Below are 17,039 nucleotides of genomic sequence, written 5' to 3' on the forward strand. Positions count from 1 at the left end.
ACCTGCCCTGCTCACCGGGAGCCGCCAGCGCCCCTGCCGGCTGCGAGCGGAACTGCACCCGAGGGGAAAGGGCCTGACAGCCGAGAAGGCCGGGACTGGGTTTGTGATTGTTTGCTGTTACTGCCAGAGTTACTGCCGTTTGTTTGACTGGTTATGCACATAGAGATATATAATAGTAAAGAACTGTTATTCCTATTTCCCACATCGTTGCCTAAAAGCCCCTTGATTTCAAAATTATAATAACTCAGAGGGAAGGGGGTTGCATCTGCCATTCCAAGGAAGGCTTCTGCCTTCCTTAGCAGACACCTGTCTTTCAAACCAAGACACCTTCCTATTTCTCACCTGATATTTCTTGAGTATCTTAACCACGAAAATCCTTTCCTTCTGGAAAATTTAAAAGGCACTTTCATTCACTATGATCAAGTGAGTGGGGCCACAGGTCACAAGCTAGTCTGAGGTATTCTCTGTACATGGCAGTTGCAAAATATACCACCAGCTGTATAAATCAATGAAGATCCACCAGTTCATGAATTTATGTTTAAAAGCCATATAAAACAATGTGCAGTACAGAAACAGATAAAGATTGAAGCAAAAATCCAGTCTCTCACTGAACTTAGCTAAATATCAATTTGTTGAAAAAAAATACCTCCAATTAGCTCCTTGTAGCAAGCTTCAGTCTTGACTAAGTGCTTTATCTGTCATGCAATCCAGTACCCAATTACAAACCAAATCTAAGCTGCTTCGTTGCTTGTAACAACTAGGTTTTTAATTTTCAAAGGTTTCAATGCCATGATGTTTCAACACATAATTACTCCTTATAAATTACAACACATTTCTGCAATACAGTAGAGCTGAAAGTACAAATTTATAATTTGTACTTTCAGAAATCTTTTATATTATTAACCAGTCAAATGGATAATCAGTTTTGACATTTAAAAAAATTCTGTTATAGTTCTAATCCAAAAGCAGTATCTACCAGAAAACAGTCTGCTACTTTAAATGCTTTGAAAATACAAGTATATATTCATATTCTTTTGCAATAGGAAATAAGAGATTTCATAGGCAAATACTTTCATCCTCTTATTCCAAAACTATTTCCAATAAAGATGACAAAACAGAGGAAAGAAACATAGCAAAAGATGCTGAGATCGCAGTAACCTCTAGGTTTGTTTTATTTTTCAAGATTGGTCATCTGAAAACTCAAGACAGACAAGATGAACTCTTTCTCAGATGGTAAGATGCTTTAAGGACTTTGGAGAAAGAAGAAGTTGGTGTAGTACTGCAGTTCCCTGAGAGCCACCCGCCTGGACTACAATCCCTACTCTGCTTCCCCTGTGCTTGCCCAGTTAGGACTCAATATTCACGTACCGGACTCCTCTAACACAACAAAATTTATGAAGATGAGAACTCAAAAAACTGATACTTGAAAACTCTAATACTCCTAGAGAAACGTGAAGCCTACACTCAAACCAGCGTGAAAGAGTAGTCCCAAAAACCTGCTGTCTTTGATTAAAAAACCCCTCTTGAGCTGCAGAGAAAAGCACTGAATCTGAACTGAAGCATTCTAAAAGTTACTAACCACTTTATATAAAGGTACAATATGAAAAATGAAGATTTCCCAGTGTCAGAAGGTCACCACACACAGCTGGGGCTGAAATCCTCACCTCTAACTCAGGAACATTAATCAGTCACCAACTTCTAAATTGCTTCAGTACATGAAGATAGTGATTTAAATACTTCTCTCCGAGCAAATACGTGACATGTCACGGGACATCTTCCAAAGGCTTTTTCTAAACTTTTACTCAATTGTCAAACTTACCACTTTTCTTGACAAAATAGCAGTGTCAATTCTGACCATGATCACAGGAATTGAGCTTGACCAGTATGAAGAGAAGCTGGTGTTGAAAGAGGTGTGGCAGAAGAATTGGTACTATTTCACATTCGTTTAACTGACTTCTTAACACAGAACTACTTCAGAGCAAGTGGCAGAGACTGGGACAAGAAAATTTTTGCTAAGCGAAAGCTGTCAGGTGGGAACTGACTAGAGAAACTTCTGTAGTTACTTACGAGAGAATTCTGAATTTTTCCAAGGATATTTTGGGTCAGCAGCTAAGTTACAAAATCAGGAAAACCCCCAGACAGCAGCCAAAAGACAAGGAAGTTCCTCAGTCAGAAGGAAAACAAGATGTAGCATATAGCTGAAATGTCAAAATCAAGTAAGTGCTGAGCTGAAATATATAGAAGAGCCATGAAAGAGAATAGTAAGAAAGCTAAAAATAACTTATGTTGCTTCAGATGAAGGACCTGAGTCCTTCCTCTTTTTTCACCAGAAGAGTACAAAAATACTTTGAAACCTGGCCATGCCTATCACTGCTGACTCAAGGGCATCACACATCAATCTGTATCATAAAAAATAGGCTAACAGCACCCACAAAGAAAACAGTATCAGAAGAGAGAAAAAAAAAGAAATAAAGAAAAAACTAAAGGAGAAGGAATGTGGCTATCCACTTATTGCTTATGCTAAACCAGCCAGTTCATCCTAATTTGTGCATATTATTGCATCTCCCAAGAGACACAGTTTGCTCTATTGTTCTGCAATTTAACTTAAAATCTATCAGACCTCATAAAGGGAAGTTTTTGGAGGTTGTTCAAGAAGAAAACTAGAATGCATCACCTACAGGATACATGTGCTACCTCACTTCACATAATTTTCTGCATCTTGGGGAAAATTCAGAACAACTACAAGGGAAACAGTCTTCTTGGACAACTGATCTTTTGGATTTCATTACAGCATTTAAACATAAATAGACTTTTAAGTCTAGACACTATCTGACTCAAAACATCTATTTTAATGAAAAAATACAGCATATAGAATAATTTCAGTGTACACAAAAATCAAAAATTATATTAATTCATAAAAACACATGAAGAAAAATAAAACATACACTTAAGAGAACTTGCTCTTTTTGCAATTTTGATGCTCTGGGTGTACCACATTACTTGTAGTGGTAGCGTATAGCAGGATAACGATCATCGCAGCATCAGGACAGTAGATTGTTGAATTTATACCACTGAGTTTTTACAAGATAGCTTGACAACTTCCCCTGAAGTGTGAGTATCTTTAAAACATGACATACATTTGTATTGCCTAAGGTCTATTCCCATGCAATAGAAGATTTCAGTTGCAATGAACAGAGTGACCTCTAATCAACCAAATTTGTCCTGCTCTCAGAATACCACATAAATCAGTTACTGAGGAGTTGCCAAAGTCTTACTAAGTGCTTGAAAGCTCTTCCTAGATGGAAGTAACAGAATTAAATTTAGGCTGTTTTTGGATACCAGTGTCCGAACTCCAAATACTATATAACCATGTAATGGTCACCCCAAAACGGGTGGGTTTATTACTGGCATCTATAAAATGTACTCCCAGGCTCTTAATGTTATTTTACACAAAATGTAAAGTATCTCCCCATCTTTCCAAATATCATCAAGTATTATGGATAAATCAAGGCGTTTTAAAATCAACATATATTACTCACTTCACTCATGTGAGAAATCTTGCATGGAATTTTCTCTTCACACGGGAGATGCATTATAGCTATAAGGAAGTTATTTGTAAATGACAGCTTCCACCCAACATGGATGAATTCCTTGAGTTTCCTATAACTGACAAATGTTAAGTCTGACAACCTCTATTTGTTTCTTCCAAACAGCAACTCTTTGCCACCACTGACAGCTTAAGCAGCTACTTCCCCATCCTTCTTACTGTGCTGTGCTAGAGATTTATTTTTGGCTGGGTCTGTTTCCCAAACCCATTCATGACACGTCCACACCGACACGCATATCGATGCAGTGGCAGGACATCAGGGAGAAACGCCGTCAGACCATGGCAAACACTGCATCTGAACTGCGGTGTGCAGGAGGCACCTCTGCCCCTCACCTGTGTGCAAAGGGAGCACAGACACATTTGTTTCCCGGGCTTCACCATAGCCACTGACGTGCCAGTTGCATCACAATTATAAAAACAGCAGATCACTATGAGACCTCACCCACAGCAATAACCAAGCCAAGAAATGTTTCGGGATTTTTTTGCTGCTCTCTGTGGGTACATCGTAATTAGCTGGTTATTTGCAGTGGAGCTGCAAATATATCATTAATCTTTAAACAAAATACTCACATTGCACTATTTCCCCCTTTCACAAAGGAAAGGGTTTGATTTTGAACATGTGAGGGTTAAAACAGTACAGTGGCTTGAAAATTCTGTTATTGCTAGGTGCTCTCAGCAAGGTGAGTGGTCAGAATACACAGGTGAAAATTCCCCCTTTGTATCTCTGAATGGATCTAAACGAATACAGAAATACATTCAAGATACAGAGACAAAACAATTCCAAGAACAACAGAAGATGAAGCAGCCTTTTCAGAACAAGGGAAGAGCTTGAAAGGAAAGATCATATACACATATTAGAATATATATTTAAGGAAGCTATGCTGGAGAGATTTAACCTAATTAGTTAAATCTTCTAGAGTCAAGCAATTTCATTGAGGCAACATAACTTTTGGGATAAAGGGGAAATCATGTACAAGTACCATACAACTCACAATACTTCAAACATGGTATTTGCCATTAAAATAATGCACATGCAAAATATGCAGTTTTGTCTATTACTAAGAAACTAACACATGTACTTAGACACTTTGGAAAAATAATGAGGAAAAAATGCAATGTAAATTAAGTTGAAAGTGGTAGAATTTAAAACAATGATTTTACTGTCTTCTGCTTTCTCTATAAAAGATGATTCAACACTGAATTTCAAATATTGCCTCATAATTCCTAAAATATGCTGTTCTGAAAAATGATTAAGGTTTCCCATTGTTTGAACTTGATCTAAGTAATTGTATTTTGATTTTTTTGTACACATATATAGAAATACATTTTTGTACATTTGGATTCTGAATTGCTTGACATTGCAAGTATTTTTTACAAAACAAGTTTTCCGATATATTTAAAATACAGCTGCATTCATAGCAAGAAGCTGTGCTACACCAATGAAAACACACGGCATTGGTAGCCTTCATAGATCAAAGTGACTGAATAAAATTATTTGAAATACAGTTTCTTCCAGAGGTTATTAAAATTGCGTGCTTTTTTTTAATCTGAAGAGACCGGGAGGAGAAGACTTTGCAGAGTTCTCCCCCCTTTGCAATTGGGCAGGAAAAAATTCCCTCTGATTTAAACAGGAAAAAAATTGTGTTGATGCTTCCTATGAAATCAGAACAGGATTATTTTTAAGTGTTTTCATTAATTATATGGTAACCTGCATTCTTTGGGCGGTGAATAAAAGAGGAAAAGCATTTATTTCCCATAGAAACAATTGCCTGTCAAACAAAGCATAAAAAGACAAAAGGCAGAAACACTGTTTCAGCTTGAATGCCTTAATGCCACCATTTGTCATGCAGCACTTCCTCAGAAAACCCCGAAGTACAGTTAACTCTGCTCCTCTTTACACACTTTCTCCGTTGGTACAGGATTAAAATGTGCCGGGCCTGACGATGAAACAGCAGAGCCATCGCACATTGTTATGCAACTCACTGTCTGCAAGGGTGGCTCGTAGCTCCTTCTTTATTCAGCAAGTGCCAAGTGCATGTTTAATCAATGTCACAGCTCACCACAGTGTGCAACTAAAGCCACTGTCATTCCTCTCTTCAGATTTGCCTGGCTGAGTTATGCAATGCTCCGAAGAATACCTTGGAATTCTTTCCAGAGCGTCTGAATGCAGGTGTGTGACAGCGTTCACACTACTGCCAGCAAAGCAGACCTCTTTTCTTCCTTTTTCAGGCTGGACTAAAATTACATAGTGTGACTGCACGTAGTTCGCTGCATTTGGAATTACAGCATGTCAACGTAAGAAAGCCTCTTCAGACGGCTGCCACAAAGAGTAAATCAAAGGCTGGGTGTTTCTGAAGTCTTAATAAATAAGTAAGTATAACTGAACAAAACCAGGAGCTGTTTGTATTTTTTAAGACAGAACAGAACAGCATGCATTTCGTCGCTCTGCATCATCTAAGGAAAAGAATCCTCAATTTTAATGACAATTAGTCAACAGCGAGGATCATTATTGAGAAAGAGCTTTACTGTTTTTTCAACTATACTCGCTTTAGTGGATTACTGAGAAAGAACACCACTCATTTGGAAGATTCTGCAACATTATTATCCTCACTGATAAACTTCTTCATCAAGAAACTGTTCGTGCTCCTATCTGGTCTGTCTGAGAGAGCAGAGCAGCCCCTTCATGAAGATAAAAGCCTGGCTTGCCACTGAATCGACGAGTAAGAAGCATGTCTGATGACATTTTATTCCTGATGCAATGTAGGGTAAGAAATACCTTTTTTCTTTTAAACCTTTCTGTAACATATGCTCTGAGCTGATGACATTAATTAGACTCACAGCAGAAATACGTTAATCTTTAATGATTAAAGCCATGCGCCAGGAGAGAAAGATGCTACTGCACTATAAAATGTGATTGTGTACCTTCAGTAAATTGGAGTGATCTGAACTAGTAGAAATCCCCATCAAATTTCTGATCAATGAAGGTAAAACAGCATAGCAGATCATACAAGATCAACATACAAGATCAACATCTCAGTCACCAATGAACATAATTTTATAGGGAATATGTTTCTAGAGGATATTAGACTGTAAATTAAGAGTACAAGAGCAGCTAAGTAATAGAAAACGACCTGTCAACCTCACTTTTGCAACCAAAAAAAGGTAACAAGTCATATATGCATCTGTAAATGTCTACTTGAATTCTTATATTGCATAGAATGTTGCTACTAAAAAAGTACTATCATCCTGTGGCATACTGCAGTAATCAACATATAGAACAACCACCTTTATATTTGAAGAGACAGACATTTTCTGTTAAATGTTTACTGTTGCATGGATGTCCAAAAGCTGATCTATTAAACATGAAAAAGGGTAAGATCTCACTTGCAATTGCCTACTGGGGGCTCACTGGTGAAAAACAACTGTGATACTGTATTAGGGAGGCATATTTCCCGTGTTTGAAAGCAGCAAGTACCAATATTTTTAACTGGTTTTGTAGTGTGGCAGTTAAATATTTAAGAAAAGCTGAAAATGCATATAACCTCCCCAGGCATTTCAGAGTATTTGACAATGCTCATATACCTGCTTTCACCAGTTTCATCTTTTATAAGGAAACAAATTAGCTCACTAAAGACAAATTTTAAATGTCTTTTGTAATAAAGCATATTAACTGGCTTGAAGCAGCAAGCTGTTTTTCACTCCTGTCAATCTGTACCTACAGAACGTTTATTTTTAACATGGACATGTGCACACAAAAAGAAAACAAAAGACATATACAACTCAATAAACAGCATCAAGAAATGTTGTATGAAGAGCTACAGAATTGTTTTTAAAAAGATCAAAGCTTGCATGTTTGTCAGACCAGATTTACCATTTGCTTTCTTTTTTCTAGCTAGCTGCCAGAATACTGGTGAAGGTATTTGCAGGAAAAATGGGGACCTCTGCCATCACAACACTGGAAGATGTAAAAAAGCGAGAGGAGAAAGAGGAAAAAGAAGAATCTATTTTAGCACTGCTTGGGATTATTGGAACTGTGCTCAATTTATTTGTTATCGTTTTTGTGTACATCTACACTACACTTTGATGACATTTTTGAGTATCAATTGCACAGAACAAAATGCAAAGACCTGCAATGGTAAGAATTGATTTCTAAATTTAAAGCAAAAAACCCACCACTCTGAAAAGAGTATCAGAAACATTCCAGAGTGAAGTGTCTGGCTAAGGATGCTGCATCAATGACTGCAAAGCGTACCTATGAGCCCAGCTAGGGTGCTAAATTACGTAAACGAAGGCAGACAATATACAACTTCTCATTGGTAACAGATGAAATCCGAACAGAAGGATCAGAGATGGCACCGTTTTACTGCCAGCAAACAAGCAAGACAGAAATGTAGGCAAACAATGAAAATAATCAGAACATAGAAGGAGATAAACTAAATATATAAATAATTATAAGCAAGTCCCATGCTTTCTATGGTTTTGTGCAGTATGTCTCTTCATAGCTGAGACCAGAAAACAGGCAAAAGGGTTTTTTATTTTTAGGCCACCATAATTTAGGCTTATAACTTACACTAATGTATAATAAGTGTGGAAACAGGAACACTGTTATACTAGAAGTTGTAATATTATTAACGAAATTTTAACTATTTACCATATTCTACAGCATTTTTGTTAGTCTCGTGGAAACCTGAAAAAGGTTAGATTTTCTTGCCTTTACTAAATCTGTATTTGAAATCATCATGCTATAATGACAATGTGCTTTTCTAATTAAAAATACTTTAAAGTGGTGTGAAAAAATAAAGAATAATTTCAGTATTTCTTTTAAGACATTAATAATTCAATGACACACTAATACATATTCTCTAAATGAAAAAAATCTTAAATTACATTTTCTATATCATCATTTTTAGAAGGTGTTTACCAGAAGCCAAATACAATTCTCATGTTTTCACCCTGATGCTTATTTTCAAGTAAAACATATCATGCAAGGATTCACAGTGTTGCATGGAAAACAGGTTTAAACTTTGTCTAGAAGACTGTAGTCTTCCCTTCTGGACCAGGTCCTGAAGACATTTTCTCTTTGTGCACTATGATTGAGGCCCAGAATTGCAATTCTTAAGCATACTTCATGGAACACACGATTTAGCTACAGAAATTAGTGAAACAATATCCACATTTTAAATTAAATCTACATATGCCTTTAAACTAGATCCAAAGCTGCAGACAGTCTGAGACCATACAAGTTTTTGTATACATGAATGCATCTCACATGTACCTATAAGGAAAATTACTTTTGAGATCTTAGGATCAAAACCTCATTAAATAAACATGAAAAAAGTAAAAATAAACTGATTTTAATAAATACTTTTCTTACTATTACATGTGCCACAGAGGAACAACAGAGCAGCTGCATTTCTGAAAATCAGCTCTATTTCTTCTAGGCTACAAAACTACATCCAGTTCCTCCATAAAATGACATGCAAAAAAATGCATCCCTTACAAAGGTGATAGCTGATTACTGTATAGAATTTGGAGACTGCTAAACCAACTGAGCCTTTGGAAGTCCCTTTGAAACCAATACATGCATAGAATAAGGTCAGAAATCTAGACCAGAATGAATGTGGCAACAATATTTCAGTGAGTTGCAGAAACACACTGTAACACTGATTTATGGACATATGAGGTGGAAGATGGTATATTCTGGTTTTGCAACTCTGAGTCAATACTGGCTCAACTAGAAGAAATGATAAACAGAGCTGAGACTGCACTGGAAGGAAGCACATGCAGACAAGAAAATTTAGTTACTAGCAACAGTCTTCAGCAAGTCTCTATTAAAATGTATACTTATTTTCAGTATATGAAGCACCAAAGCATTCTATAAAACTAAGCTACATTCTAGAGGAGTTAGGCAGGTTACTAGTGTTTATTTAAGACTACAGAACAGGTATTACCATTATTAGTTTTTCCATGTACTTCTTATATCTACATACTTACGGATATTATTGCATTAAATCTCATAATACAAGGCTATTTGAGATGGGTCTCTAAAATGAAAGATTACAAGAACCTGAAAAGTGAAATTCAGGTAGAAAGTACTGCTGTCTATTTTGATCCTGAAGTTATTTAAAATTTGTCAATTCTGTGAAATAAATAAACAGTTTTATTTCGTATCATTTCAGTGCATAGCTCTCTTCTCGAAATCGTGATTCAACTAGTACATCAGCATTACAGTGAAATACTGCACCTTTCTTTGTAAGCTTTTCAACAGCAAAACAGACAAAAACCAATCCCAAAATTATAACCCAATGTGGCAAAGGGTCAGCATGATTCTTTTACCAATGTATGAGCTCATGAACATTAATGAAGGCTAGGAGAATTTTTAATTTCAGTAATTATATGCTGTCTATCTAAACTGCCACTGTACTTCTAATTTCATTTATAGCAAAGGCTTGGACCCTTAGAGGGAAGTCACAGGGTAACATTATCATTAGATTGCCTCAGCATACGAGTTACATTTTGTTTCATTTTGTTTTAAAACAGCAGTCTCATGTTCTCTCTTAACAGGTCATACCTGTGGGCTATACTCCTGTGGACCCAAGTCTAACTTTAGTTAAATGAGCTCTAATAAACAGCTTTGGGACTTACATGTTTAATCCAATATATGCTTAAGAATTTCACCAACAAAAAGTATTTTAATAGCAGCTACCTCTCAATATACACAGCAAAAAGTCAATAGTCTAGGGAAAAGCAGAGTTGCACGATGATTCAACATTTACGCTGCAGCAGTACCATCACACCTTCAACGATGGATGAATAAAGAGCTCAGTGTATTTGCCTCAGAGTACTCAACATACTCAGTTCAGCGGGACTGGACTACTTGGCAGAAAGTAAAACACCACCATATAATGCCTTGAGAATAAGTACGATTGCTAGAAAAGAAACACTCTATCTTCAGCAGACCAGCTAGTGTAGTTCATGGTCTGAGGCCTGAACAGTATGACTTTAATGGACTCAACTAACACAGGTACATCAAAAGAGGCAGAAAGAAGAATGCAGCACATTCACATTCAACAGATTTGGGGACAGTACTTACTAACAAAGTTCACAATGAGGTATTTGGCAGAAAGATTAAGCAGCACAACATTAACGAATCCACAAGTCCATGATGTGGTAGTACTTGGTAAACTACGAAAGGTGCACTGGAAGCAAATACTGGACTCTTATCAAGTGGAACACACTGGTCAGTAAAGACAATCCTTTTGGCAAAGACATCCCACAGAAATGCTTCATCTCTTCTCAGCAGCCAAACCCAGGGAAGACTAAGCTCATATAACACTACAAGCTATGCTGACCACATCACACAGCATCTTTGTCCACCAAAGAAGGAGAGGTGGGCTAAGAAAGGAGTATGCAAGAAAACCCCAGCTAAAATTACAGTATCATCTGCTTCCTGTAAGCCTGGAAATTCAAGCAAGGAGAATTCAAGCAGAATTCTGCAACTTACTATGAGGTCTGTTTTCCAAAGAAAAGGTGGTAACAAACCCCTCTCCATATACTAGTTCAAGGACAAAGCAGTACAAAACTGTGGTTTTTATCATGAAGAGACTATCTAATATTGCGGTACTGACAAATCCCAACTTCACTCGGCTTCTTACTGTTCAAGCCTATTAAAAAATAGTCCCTGTCCTAAAAGTGACTTGATTGTCCTTCTGTTTCATGATGCCTTTCCACTGCCTTGTCTCTGTAAATCTTGTTAGCTACAAAGACTATTATAAATACTGCTTTCTCATGTCCCACTTGCAAATACTAGCTTGTATTCGTTTCCATAAACTTACCAGTCAAATAACTCCTACGAGTATCAGCAAAAGCAAGACCTTCAAGACAGTCATGTATGGTCACACATTTGCTGGGAGCCACTTGTACAGTGCTAATTTTACTGCTGTGCATTTTGTTCAAGAAGATAAGTGTTCACATATTTGGAAGAGTCCCTACAGCAGCAATTATTTCAAATGAAATGTGCTGTATACAAGACAATAGTGAAAAGGTTTTACATGACAGCTCTTGGTGGGAAATGTGCATATATGCATGGTAATGAATACGTGCTAGATGTTCCATGATATAGAAGTTAAAAACCACATCAATTTTACAAATGTAAATGAGTTAAGTCTTAGGAATAAGCACAGATATAATAAAAAAATCTCACTGTGTTGCAAAAATAAACTTTTTTCATTTACAGAATGAAAGATAATAAAAGCCACAGTAATGCCATAACAAGACATGAAACAAACACCAAAAAAGTGATCAAGAAATGGTGAGGATTACAGCAGCTATTGCCCCTGGTGATGAGAGCCATCTTGCATACTAAGGAAAGTTCTTCAAAGACAGATAAACCTTCCTTCTCTTCAAGAAAAAAGCAATTACAGAAATTAATTCAAGTGGTCAGTTCACAATTTTCAAGGACTTCACAATCACCTCACTTTGATGCAGACGAAGCTGCAGAACGTATCAGAGCAATCTGGTTTGTACTGATCTGGTTCAAGGTGAGGTTTCTAAAAGATTAAATGTTATGTGAGCATTGCTTGTCTGATCAATATTCCTTTTATCTCGAACTATATAGATAACAATCTTGTCCGTGTATGTTTTGGGCAAATTAAGCAGAATGCCAAAATAAACTTAAGCAACAAAAAACCCAGATAGATTTACAACTGTGACATGGGCCAATCTGCCGAAAGAGCTTTGCAAGCTGGATGTGCCAGACCTGTAGCTAATTGAACATGTGTAAACAAAATACAAAATTCACATCAATACCAGAATACTTACTGTCTTATACTACCACAGAGTTACCAGCCTACTGTGCAATGAAAGGAAAGACCATGCTTGCAGCTTCATTGCACATACCTCTTTATCAAAACTTTTTCCCCCCCTTAGTTTTATGTGTATGGTAGATACACACAGATACGTGAAGATCACTGTTATCCCAACAATTACAATGATACCTAAAATCTAGCAGAATACCTTAAGCATAAAGGTAACCTTCAGCTGGTCCCATCAGTACTCATTTAAATCTGAGAAAGTTATAGAGTTGCTGAAAATTGCTAATTTCTGTCACCATTGTGCTGGGCACAGCTTGTTCCTGCTCAGGTGCCAGAACCTGAGAACATTCTGTTAGCAATCTAGATGCAATATCCTAATTTCTCAGTCCAGCATGTTACAGGAAGAAGACAGTTACCTGCTTCTTCCACATAAAAGTACATTTTGACAGCAGAAGTTGCACCAGTCTGAAAATTAGAATACCATATATGTGTGCATTACTACTGATGATGCTCTCTCTTTTACTCTCCATAGGCTCCTGTTCAGGCCTACTAGAGAAGAAACCAGTACTCAAGATAGTTAAGTCTGAAATTAGACAAAGCTTTATCAGGAAAGACTCAAATCTGTTCAACTACATTGCACTGGTCTTCAAGGTTTTAAAAAATAAAATAAAAATAGTAGTAACAATGAAAAAATAATCTCCGTATTTGAAATGTCTGAACTATAAACACATTAGGTGAATTTTTCAGTCCCACAAGCACTGTACCAGAGCCTAACATAGCTTCAGAGCTTCTCTTGTATTAGCTATGCCTCCTGACACTCAAAGTCAGTGACACTGAGAGCCCCTACATCACGTGTAACTTGCACTCATTAATGTGAAAATTATCTGTCTGCCTTTCAACTCAACAGTACTTACTGCACTGGAATTATGCCCTCTTATCACTAAGACAAACTGTTTCCAGGGATTCCTTCCCAACTAAATGCATCTGGCTCAAATATTAACAAAGAGAAAACATTCTTTCCAGAAGTCATCCTTCTTGCACACTTCCCTTTCATACTGCTATCCTATTGTGCTTCCAAAAATGAGCTTGACTGATGCAAGCCTGCAAAGTTGTTATTTTTCAAATCCAGGAGGACATTGTTAATTATAGTGTTATATACTTTTGAACAAATACAGCAGGAAACATTTACATTGCTTGGATCAATCAAAGGATAACCACCATCAGAATTTACAGTTCTAAATTTCAGTAGAAATAACCCCACTCTTTGTGAACTTGTAATAGAGTAGTTTTCATTTTTTTGTCTGAAAAGCGAGGTTTTGCTTTGCTTTAATACAGTTTAGCTGCTACATTGCTTGCCCTTTCCTAATTGCTAATGCACAGGCACAACGTTTCAACACCTCCTGCCGACCACAAACAACAGTAGTTCAGCAGTGGAAAACATACCTAAAATGAACATGTCTCACCGGAACTTTGCCTTTTCTTTGTACTTTGGGAAAACAAATGGTCCCTGAAAGCCAAACTAGTCTGAACTTCTTGCCACCAGCTACATATCTCATCTCTTCTATCAGTATCTGACTGTTCTTTCCCAGTTAAAGGTGACTTACACAGACAGATACATTCTTCTGTTGAAAACAGCAAAAAGCAATTTCAGCAGCAGCGATTCATCTGTAACTCAGGATCAACTGCTTCATCCTTTAGGTAACATGGCATTTTTGCCAGGCTTTTCAATGACTCTTCCTCAACAAAGAAGAATTTGAGTATCTGTTAGAAAGATTACTTTATTCTTTTACTTTACCATTTCCTTTATTGTTTTACATTGTATTTTCTATTGCAATAATGAGCTTGGTATATCATTAGTTCATTTTCCTCACTGCAGTATGTGCAAAACAGAACCAACAAATTCATTGCAAAATTAGGGTAAGGTGTCAAACTGCACACTAGCAAGTGAAACATCTTTGTATTTTTATTTTTACTGTAAGACCCCAGCAGACTTTCTGAACTAGTTCCATTCCATCACACAAGATTATGTAATACCCTAGTTAGTACAAATTAAAAGAGCCACATTCTTGTTCTAGTCTTAAGTTGCTTTGCAAATACTTAACACAGGAATGATTTCCTTTTTACCTCTAACATAAAATATATGCTGCAAGTCAAGAAGCTATAACACTGTTTCCTGAATTCACATCATCACACCCTCCAACTGGCATCCCAAAGAACTGCAGTAATGGGACAAAGACATTTATCAGTTGCTTCGAAAATAGGGCAGGCAAAAGAAGCTCCAAAACCAAATTACTCAGATTTGGAACAACTCCTCCAGATACTTAAGGATTAAATCCATCTTTAAAAACAAAGTAACTTAATAAAAATCCAACCGAAGGCTCATCTCCATACTAAAGCCTGTCATCTAGTGAGACTGAACATCAATCACAAACCCAGTCTGCTGATTTTGCCATTAGTTCTGCACAGGCATTTGCTTAATTCATACTGCTTCGCACCACCTCATAGAACTGAAATGGTTTCCCCAGCAAGGTACAACATACCAAATGAAAACTATCAAAGCATCTTTGTTTTAAAATTATGAGCAGAAATTTAATGAATTCATAGAACTCATTTGTTTTTGCTTTAAAATACCCAACAATTTATTTTGTTCCTATATATTTGAAATATTCTGCAGTTCTGGTAAGAGGCTTATTTCTGTATTTCCTAAATAAAGGAAAAAAAGCTTTGATTGAAGTAGAATTGCCCTACTATATGCAACATTTACCAAATTCAGGCATACATTTCCTCAAATTTCTTTAAAATTAACATTTTTCTTCACAGTAAGTTTCATGGTCTTGTATAAAGTACTCCCTCTCTGTGTATTTTCTGTAGAAGAACTAACACGTAAACTTTTCAGAAGAAAACACCATTTTCCTGTTGGTTTCAACAGCCAAAGAAGTGAACTTCAAATTTAAAGATATTGCAACAAACGTGAGCATTTCAACAAGATCCTGCCAGATGATTCTATTTTATTTTGTTTTCTAAGGTTCATGTGAATATTCCATTAGTAAAAATACTACTGGCAAGTGTACTGAAACTAGCAAGAACTACCTATTGCTTCTACAAAAACTCATTTGACAGAAGTAAGCCAGCTTTGATTTTGAAGGAGACAAGGGCACATTACCTGAGTCGTTGCGGAGGTATGATGACATTGCTGGGATGAGGCAAGACTGACTGAGCAGCTCTAGGAGAACGGATGGAAGAGCACTGCTGTTTTGGCCTCTCCCCTCATGGCTGGTTTGAGTCTCTTCATTTGATGTACTCCCTGCAGGATTTATGTAACTGGCAAGAACCTGAAATACACCAAAATATTTAATCAAAACTGATTTATTTCAGTCAAAAGAACTTTGACTTTCCTTAAGATACGTGCTCTAACACTTCACAGAATTTTGCAAATTCAGTACTGGTATTAATTTCAGCACTCCCAAAGATGTTTCAGAAGAATTTCTATACAGTTACTAGATTATTCCAACTTTGGCTAATGATAAAATTAAATAACTATTACAATTCTGAATGATTTTAGGAGATCAATTAATATGAATTTTGACAAACCTGCTGGAGTTACTCAAAGCAAGTTTGCCAGCTCAGACCACAGAGACTGCAACTGACCAGTCCCTTTCACTTTAGAACACCAAGTAGACCAACTAACAGTAAGACTTTTCTTCAACTGCAAATGTTTCAAATATTTTTGTAACTTCTTTGGGATGGGACTTCAGGGTTTCAAGATGAAACAGTAAGTTATGGTGAACACAACAGTCACCTGGAGGAACAACTACTCACGAGTACGGCTCTTATCTGAGTAAACAAAGAGCAGCCTTCCCCTTGCTGATGGTGGGAAGGCACCTCCTGACTGCACACCCACCTGTCTCAAGGGCAGCTGTGGCTGAGTTCACAGGCCCTTACCATGTGTTGTAGTCATAAGCATTTCCATGGGTCTGATTTCTGCAGCTGTACTCTCAAACTAAGTAACTTGGAGGCTTGACGGGCTGTATTGCTTGAAGTCCCAGGGACTCTATTCACCTTTTCACCCCCTTCTCTCTTCTTTCATTCTCCCTCTTTCTTCTAACCTCATTACCTGTGGTATTTTGCTGCAGCATCTTATCAGCACTCTGTAGAATAGAATTTCTCTAAACCTTTCTAGAGCAGGGACCAAGGAAAGCCTGCTGTACAACTGACTGACATGTTCAGCAAAATACTACTTCCTTCAGCTGCTGAGTGCCCTAAGCAAATGCCTCCTTACTTCATGACTTAACCACATTCACAGCTAAACTTCTGCCTGGCAGAATACAGAATACTGCCTGGAAGCTACGCTGAGATTAATTTAGGTGATTTTTCTCTTTCTTGAATAGAAAAATGCTTTCAGATTTTATTTGTTGTACTTTTGCAAGAGAGATGATGATTATGCCATCTGTGACTTAAATAACTGACATCAGAATGGTACCTTCATCAGTCAGGGTGTGGGCATTTTCAGAATTTCATCTCCTTTGTGCTCTAACCCCAGCAGGCTAGCTAATGCTTTTGAACTGCAGGTTCTGTGAATTAAACTTTTTTTGGCTAGATACAATCTCATATTCCCTACA

General features: G+C 37.1%; 1 protein-coding gene and 1 long non-coding RNA gene across 4 annotated transcripts in view; one reads left to right on the forward strand and one right to left on the reverse strand.

Annotated features, from left to right (window-relative positions):
- The window catches only part of BIRC6 (baculoviral IAP repeat containing 6), a 159,039-nt gene that overhangs the window by 36,768 nt on the left and 105,232 nt on the right, over positions 1 to 17,039 (reverse strand). The window contains exon 64 of the mRNA XM_008643347.2: positions 15,584 to 15,752. Coding sequence (XP_008641569.1) covers positions 15,584 to 15,752 — 169 coding nt within the window. The remainder of the gene's footprint in view (positions 1 to 15,583; positions 15,753 to 17,039) is intronic.
- On the forward strand, positions 5,463 to 15,574 carry LOC103624136. 3 transcript variants are annotated; one of them, XR_001865942.1, is made up of 4 exons: positions 5,463 to 6,372; positions 7,500 to 7,742; positions 10,172 to 12,147; positions 12,953 to 15,574. It is a non-coding gene; the product is annotated as an uncharacterized LOC103624136 (long non-coding RNA). The 3 variants fall into 3 exon arrangements; XR_001865940.1 differs by lacking the exon at positions 12,953 to 15,574 and having other exon boundaries at positions 5,503 to 6,372; positions 10,172 to 12,184; XR_552383.2 differs by lacking the exons at positions 10,172 to 12,147; positions 12,953 to 15,574 and having other exon boundaries at positions 5,505 to 6,372; positions 7,500 to 9,780.

The sequence above is a fragment of the Corvus brachyrhynchos genome, unplaced genomic scaffold (assembly GCF_000691975.1).
Source record: "Corvus brachyrhynchos isolate BGI_N302 unplaced genomic scaffold, ASM69197v1 scaffold70, whole genome shotgun sequence".
In the NCBI taxonomy this organism is placed as follows: Eukaryota; Metazoa; Chordata; class Aves; order Passeriformes; family Corvidae; genus Corvus; species Corvus brachyrhynchos.